General features: G+C 48.2%; 1 protein-coding gene across 1 annotated transcript in view; it reads left to right on the forward strand.

Moving 5' to 3' along the window:
- Positions 1–7,663: 7,663 nt before the first annotated feature.
- The window catches only part of wasf1 (WASP family member 1), a gene marked incomplete at its 5' end in the record, with an annotated part of 19,022 nt that continues 18,288 nt past the window's right edge, over positions 7,664–8,397 (forward strand). Inside the window, one exon of the mRNA XM_083688795.1 lies at positions 7,664–7,757. Within this exon, the coding sequence (XP_083544921.1) occupies positions 7,664–7,757 (94 nt within the window). The remainder of the gene's footprint in view (positions 7,758–8,397) is intronic.

The raw sequence follows: 8,397 nt of genomic DNA on the forward strand, positions 1-8,397 counted from the left end.
CATGTTTAATGGTCAATGATGTTGTTCTTAGTGGTGCGGTGGTTGGTAGGGGTGCATCAAGCCAAGGGCAGCCCACACCAACCCGAGTCGAGAGGCACGGCCACGGCAGTGATTTCATTTTCCCACGAAGAATGAAATGCACTTTTCGACGGACAAGGGTCGCGTGCAGAGTCGATCTAGCGTCCATTCGGTTTCATTGAAGGTGGATTGTCTTATCTATCGGCCATGGGGGATGGGATCCCCCCTGCAAGTGAAAATCATTTTCAAGACGCGTTGAGAAATTTGAAACCATATTTTCGTCCGCTTTGAGTTCACTGGTGGAAAAAACCCACACATTTTCGTCTCTCTGAACCTCAGTGATCTGTAGGTACTATTTCCATAGTCTGTAATCTCATCTGTAATAATGTTCGGTTTAGCAGCATACAGTGTTTGTCATAACCCCTTAATACATCTGATATGAGTAATACTGTCTGACAACATTGGTGGTCTTTACGGGTCAGTGGTGTTTTAGATAGGCAAAAGGAATTAAGGACATATTGTACGAGATATCATTTCCATCGAGAATTATTCTCTATCTTATGATATCAATCATCATCATCGTCATCATCATGACATAGGTCTCATTCGAGTGCCAGGTGATGAGGAACGGGAGAAATGAGTTCCTTCCTGTATCAGTGAAAAGGCGCACTGTCCACCAAATGAATGCTCCATCCATCGAACTGCCTCTCTCCACCTCTTGCGTAAGGTGGAGAAACAAAGTAGGCAGCTGGCTACGGCAGATTGAAGCGGCTGCATATTGCTCAGCAGGCAGCTCATTTCATCATTGCAAAATCAATGTTATTGGAATTTGGAATTGGAATCAATCAATGTTATTGGAATTTGGAAAGCTTTGGAGAGGAGATACGGTGCAAAGCTCTCGGATATCAGACACAGGTTCTGTGATATTTCTCCGAGTTTCCACTCAAGCCCGTATTGTTGAAAAGAGCCCTTTGAGTGAAGCTTTTTTTTTCTTTTTTTCTTTTGTTTCATATCTTGCCCCAAATCCGATCACAGTCATGATAAGCGAATCATGCTAAAGTCATTATAATGTTATCATAACAGTATTAGATGGCAGCGGTTTGAAGTGGATTATCTTGCCATACAATCTGTGTGGATGTGTCCTTTGTTGCGTTCACAGCAGTGTGGAAGTAAGGCAGCTCTCCCAGAGGAGAAGGAAGGTAGCGGGGTCCTCTAACTAGGCCGAGGCCTCTTGCAGCTGTTGAGTTTATCAGTGTGCAGCAAAGGCATCCAAAACATCACATGACTGCCCCAGACAGGGGTTTTAAGTTCCATTGCAGCACGGAGGGGACACATACACGTATACACTCACCAAGCACTTCATTAGGAACACCTGCACATCTTCTCATGGTGGTGTAATGGTGTGGGGAATGTTTTCTTGGCATACTTTGGGTCAGTTAATACCAATCAATCATCGCTTGAATGCCACAGCCTATTTAAGTATTGTTGCTGACCATGTGCATCCCTTCATGGCCACAATTTACCCATCTTCTAATGGCTACTTCCAGCATGATGATGCACCATGTCACAAAGCAAAAGTCGTCTCAAACTGGTTTCATGAACATGACAATGAGTTCAGTGTTCTTCAGTGGCCTTCCCAGTCACCGGATCTGAATCCAATAGAACACCTTTGGGATGTGGTAGAACGGAAGATTCACAGCTTGAAAGTGCACCTGAAAAATCTGCAGGAATTGCGTGATGCAATCCTGTCATCATGGACCAGAATCACAAAGGAATGTTTCCAACATCTTGTGGAATCAATGCCACGAAGAATTGAGGCTGTTTTGAGAGCAAATGGATGCCCTACCCAGTATTAGTATAGTGTTCCTAATAAAGTGTTCGGTGAGTGTACATTTCACACACATAGGAGACATGATCTTCAAATCACCCCATACGACACTTAAGAGATGGGCCTACACACACACACACACACACACACACACACACACAAATGTTTCTCAAAGCAGTGGACAGCACTTGAATTCACCCACGCACAACAACACACACACACACACACACACACACACACACACACACACACACACACACACACACACACACACACAGCTGCAGTCCACATGGCCGTGTCCCAAACCACTTTTTTAAAGTGCCCATGTTACAGTATCTTTGAAGTGAGTGCTTATCTTACAAGTGGGTTTGACCTATCTCCTGAGTTTTTGTTATCTCTACTTTACCCATGTGTCATTTACTGAACCATGCCCCAGTGGAAAGCATCACATTGGGCTAGAGGAGGAGAAGGAGAGGAGGGGAGGGGGAGAGGAGGAGAGGGGGAGAGGGGGAGAGGGGGGAGGTGGCTAATGCTACAGTATATGACCCAGTCTTTCATGCGTTCGCTTATTCCCCATAGCTTTGCATTGCGTAACCGATGATCTCCCTAAAGGTGCAGCCTATTCCTTAAATAGAAAAGAACAAGAGTCCTGTCCTGTGTTTTTTAGTGGCAAGGTTGTTGTTAATTCATGGCTGCAAGGAGAACCTTCCCCCCCCCCCCCCACACACACAGGTCTGCTGTTGTCCTTATTCCACTGTTTCTGGAGGTTTTCTTGAGGTTTGCTTGTTCGAGAGCATTGACATCACGACTCCCACCGAGGCTTTTTTGGCCACTCTTATTTGTTGTCGTTCCTTTGATCCTCTGCCAGCTCTTCTCCTCCTTCTCACACTCGAGGATCTCTTCTTTTTTTCCCTCCTGCTGAAAAGGAGAGGAGAGAGGAGGAGAGGAGAGAGGAGGAGAGGAGAGAGGTGCACAGGGTACATGGTAGAGAGGATGGGGAACAACAACAACAATAGGTTTTAGAGAAAGGAGAGTGAAATGAGGGACTTAAGGAGATAAGGAGACCGTAAAGGAACCTTACCTATGGAGGGAGAGAGGGGCTTTTAGTGTGTGTGTGTGTGTGTGTGTGTGTGTGTGTGTAGCTCCAGTATCTCCCAGCTGTTAGGATGCTGCAGAGGGAACACACACTGGTGCTATTGTTCCTGCTCTGCCAGACTTAGGGGCCTATAATGCTGCTTCTGTGCTGCCAGAGACCAGAAGGACCCTGTCCTGTCTGACTGGTCCCCCTTGTATCTCTCTACCACCCTCCCTCCCTGTTCTCTCTCTCTCTCTCTCTCTCTCTCTCTCTCTCTCTCCATTTCTCTCTTTTTCTCTCGTTATCTCTTTATCTCTCTCTTTCTCTCTGTATATCTCTCTCGCTCACTCTCTTGCTCTCTATATCTCCCTGTATCTCTCTATATCTCCCTGTATCTCTCTGTATCTCTCTCTCTCTCTCTCTCTCTCTCTCCTTAGAATCTCCACATTTCACTGGCTTTCTGATTTGCCCTATGCGCAAGTAGGTTCTTGTAGCCATGACGAGAACGGTTCCTCTTGCACTCTTGTGTTTTCTCTCACTCACACCGCTCCCTCCCTCCTCTCCTACTTTTCTCAGACGGCAGACACTCTAACAGTGGGAACACTTAATTTCCCCTTCCTCACTCCCCCTCTCCTCTTTCCCTCCCTCTGTCTCTCTCTCTTCTCATCCTTCCGTCTCTCCCCTCAGTAAAGCTGAGGGGTAAAACTTCAAGACAGCAGGGGTTCCCAGCTCTCTCTCTCTTTTTCCCCTCACCTGCTCCTCTCTCTTCTATCCCTCTCTTTCTCCTCCCCGCCCCCTGTCCCTCCTTCCCTATTTACTTCTGAGGATAAAATAAAGACAGCAGGCATTCTCACTGCCTCTTTCAGTGGTCATACAGGGCCGCAGTGTCTTCGGGCTAACTCTCTCTCTCTCTCTCTCTCTCTCTCTCTCTGTCTCCACTCACTCACCCACTCACTCGCTATACCACCAGAATCTCAAATTAGCCTTAGAGTTAGCTTGTAGCCTAGTAGCTACTAGCTATCCCTCCCATAGAACTCCCAGTGCCAACGGTTCAAAAAAAGCTGCTGTAGGCTAGTGACATAGCCTAACTTCTTCTTCTTGAAGCTCCACACCCCTAACTGTTTACTTATTGTAGTTAAGTAACCTACCTAACAGGTAGCCGACTTTTAAATGTTCTTCTCCTAGGTAACCCCCCTGGACTATTGACAGAAATAGGTCAAGGAAGCCCTGAAGACCACAGTCAATCGGTAATGTATTATTAGGGTAAGCAGAAAGGCTAGCCGTCGCAAGCCAAAACAGTCACAATGGAGGTCAGCCGGGGACTGTGTGCGGAGGCCTCTCCCCCGGTGTCGTTTGTTTGTTTGGATGGTTCAACGTAGTCCGATACCTCACACAGCACAATGCAGCTTAAAGTCTGCCCTAAGCGTCAGGCAATGGGATCTTGTGTAGCCCATGGAGTTGGTCCATTGTTAGTGACCGTGAGGGGTCTGGTTGCAGTGTGTGTGTGTGTGTGTTTTGTTGTGGGGATTTCCTTTGTGTTCATTTTACCCAAGCAGATGGGGGTAATTTGCAACTGGCTGGTCCAAAAAAAAGAAAAGAAGTAAAAAGACCAAAATAACACACACGTTAGTGCAGCTGTCTGGCGTACACAACACGATTTTGGGCTGTTTCATGTGTGTGTGTGGGGGGGGGGGGGGGGGGGGCGGACCGGGACTGTTTTTGACATGTCCCAGACACCCCGATATTTTAAAACATGTTTGGATTTTATCGGTACAAAATCTGCAACGCTCTCGTCGTGTGAGATGTGTCACAACGAAGTTTGTAAGACGCGTTTGAGAACAATAGCCAGTGACAGCTCTGTCACACGGTCTCGTCTCATCTCGTGACGAACAAAGTCACGTTTAGTTTTTGTTTTCGTGAGACAGCTTGGTTGCGAGAATCCTCACGACCCGGTGAAGAATCTTGTAGCGTGTGACGACCCCCCCCCACACACACACCCCCCCCCCCCTCCCCCCACAACCCCGCCCAGGCTGTGCCTCTTCATTTAGCGGACGCACACCTAAGATTGGCGAGATAAAAAAACAACGGGGAAGACGGTGGTTTAATGTCAGAGGCTCGGAGATATTAGGATTTTGAAAGTCACGCGGTGTACTCCCGGCATACGTTAACCTTCTCCATTGTGATAGAATTGAGATGAATACACAGCTACTCCCACATCAAAGCCATTCATCTCAGTACAGTGCAGCTGCACTCGAAGGCACAATGGATTTGATTATGCAAAGTTAGGCAAAAAAAAACACACAGATACCCCGGACAGGTAAGAAACATGTTTTCTCTCTCTGATGGGATCAGTGACTCCATCCTCTCTCCGTCTCTCTCTCTCTCCCCTTCTCTGTCTCATTGGTCGGCGGTGAGCCGGAACGGCGCCGGTGTTCGGCGTGGCGATGTGTTGATTGATGGGGGGGTTGGAGGAGGAGAGGGAGGTGAGATGCATTTATCACGGCCCCCGGTTGAGTCCCTGGTGTCAGGACTCAGACACCTGTATTCCATTACAGCCACGGAGGAGGAAGGAGGGCATTAGCATTTTCATAAGCACCCATTTTTCTTTTCTCTTTTTCTTTTTTTCTCTCTGAAACACGGGGACAGGGGAAGAGGAAAGAACAGGAGGAGAGTGAGAGAGAGTAAGAGAGATAGTGATGGGATGGAGGGAGTCGGTGGTGGTAGAAAGAAAAAAAGCGAAAGAGAGAGAGAGAGAGAGAGAGAGAGAGAGAAGGTGTAAGAGAACGCAAACGACAAGGAGGGATGAAGTGAGAGGAACGGAGAAGGCTAGAGAGAAGATGGGGAAAAAAACGATTGGTTAGCGTCTTGATGCGTTTGACCCCAATCTCTCTGTGGCCCGTGCTCAAGCTCAACTGCTGTCTTCCAATTAGGAGCCAATATTTGTGTGTTTAATTACCGCTCACCGGATCTGCACGCGACCAGCACCGGGCACAGCCCCTGTCTGATTTGGGATTAGAAAGGGGCCCGGGCGCGCGCAGTTGATTGAACACACACACACACACACACACACACACTCACACACACACACACACACACACACACACACACACACACACACACACACACACACACACACACACACACACACACACACACGATAGCCAGGAGACACAAGTGCACATAAGCACAAATGCACAAATCCATACACGCACGCACGCATGCACGTACACACACACACATACACACAGACACACACGCACACACACAGACACACGCCCTCGCCCCTCGCCACGCCTGGCGTCCCGGGGTGGCGCGGATAAGAGTCAGACAGGAAGCAGGAGATAAGGAGACCGTAAAGGAACCTTACCTATGGAGGGAGAGAGGGGCTTTTAGGAAGCAGGAGAGGATACAAGCGCGACTCCCCCTCCGCAGTCTTTTATGGTTGGCAGGAAGCGCCAAACCTCACCAAAGCACCTTGGAAAACACACTGGAAATATCAATTAGGCCACGGATGATGATTATTATACCAGTGTTGTTATCAGCACATATGGTGACATTAAAGTCACCGGGGCGTCACCATTTTTTCGTCTTTTAAGTAGGGGTGACAAAGAGGGCAAGGGGGCGGGTCGGGGGGGGGCATTCTCCTGATTTGAGGAGAAGGAGGAGGGCCAATTAGCCTACAATGCGAAATAGGATGGGGGGGGAGGGGGTGATGTGCAAAGATAGGAGAAGAAGAAAAAGAAGAAGAAGAAGAAGAAGAGGAGGAGAAAGATGAATGAGGAAGGAAGGAAGGAAGGAAGAGGAAGGAAGGAAGTGTTCCCTCAGATCAAAGGGTGTATCTACAGCAGAGCCAGGGGAGCTGTGTGGTGCGCGGGCGGGTTCTTTGTTTGAGGGGGGGTTCTATTCTTGTCGAGGTTTCTTCGGGGCAACGTCTCCCGTCTACACACACACACACACACACACACAGAGGTCTCTTTCAGAAGTGAGAGGACACACAACGTTGAGGACATGGGCGCCATTCTCAAGCTCGGAAAACGACCGAACGATCGACACGTAAAGAGTCAATAAAATACTTGACTCTTTACTGTTTACTTGTTTATGATTGGCCGTACTAACGTGCGTTATAGCCTAATCTTTCCACAGCTAAGGAAGTAGCCTCTGTAGACATGGCAGACTGTAACGTCAGTCTTGCGAAGACGATGGCATCCATTATGTAAGACGCTTCCTTTTATACGCTGGCATGCCTGAAGTGAGGATGCGAATATACCATTACATGAAGTGAAACAGTGGAAGGGGTGCTCTTCTGGCATCCCACCCACAGTAATGCATGCGCTGCATCCCAACGGGTTTCTAATCTTTCTGTGTCGTCAGTGAGTGAGTCTCCATAGGCGCCTTCACTGACGACCATCTGGAAACACGTTGGATTCAGTTGTGGTTGATTTGACCACAGGGATAGTAGGGATGTTGGATGTGATTCATTGCTCTACCCGAGGCCTCTATGTGGCCTACCCCGTGGGCTGTGACTGGGGGGACCATCATCCACTCCACAGCGCCCCCCCCCCGGCCTCCCCCCCCTCCACTCCACTCCATTCCACTCCCCCCAGTAGCAGTGTCACAGCGAAGCCTAGCGCTGAACAGAGTGTTAGCATTTGTCACAGGGCGGTTTTGTTCCCATGGATATAGAGATGACAAAGAAGTTTGTGTCCGGTTGATGAGAATGGGGTTTCTGTGCGGGGTATAAAATGAACCGGTTGGACTACCGCTCAGCCAAGGTGTCTGGTGGAGGAGAAGATTCACCAGCCACTCTGATTTTCTACCAGACATACAAACACATTGGCAAGACTCCTGACGCAAACGACAAGGAGAGATGAAGTGAGAGGAACGGAGAGAGCTAGAGAGAAGAAGTGGGAAAGAAAAGAGACCAGAGACAGAGAGAGAGAGAGAGAGAGAGAGAGAGAGAGAGAAGAGACAGAGAGAGAGAGAGAAGAGAGAGAGAGACAGATGAGAGAGAGAGACAGAGACAGAGAGAGAGAGAGACAAGAGAGAGAGAGAAGAGAGACAGAGAGAGAGAGAGAGAGAGAGAGAGAGAGAGAGGTAAGAAGGCTGGTTAGCGTCTCGATGCGTTTGACCCCAGTCTCTCTGTTGGCTCGTGCACAACTGCTGTCTTCCAATTACAAGGCAAAAATCACACAAAAAAAAACACATTAGCAAGACTCCTGACGCATTGAAAATGACTCCCTGCACAGCACGATCATCCAGTAGTAGACCTGGATGATCGTGCTATTTAGAAATATTTACCCCCTTACGTTGTTTATCTCACACACAAACACATACACACACGTACTATCTCACGCTGTCGCCTGTCGTTGAATTGGACTTTAATTACTTTTATTGTAAAGCATTATTCAGATGTAACTAAGGAAAGCTCTTAGACTCAGGGGGTTTGTTTAAGAGCTGGAGGAGGGCAAGGAGGAGG

The sequence above is a fragment of the Argentina silus genome, assembly GCF_951799395.1.
Source record: "Argentina silus genome assembly, chromosome: 17".
NCBI classification, from domain to species: Eukaryota; Metazoa; Chordata; class Actinopteri; order Argentiniformes; family Argentinidae; genus Argentina; species Argentina silus.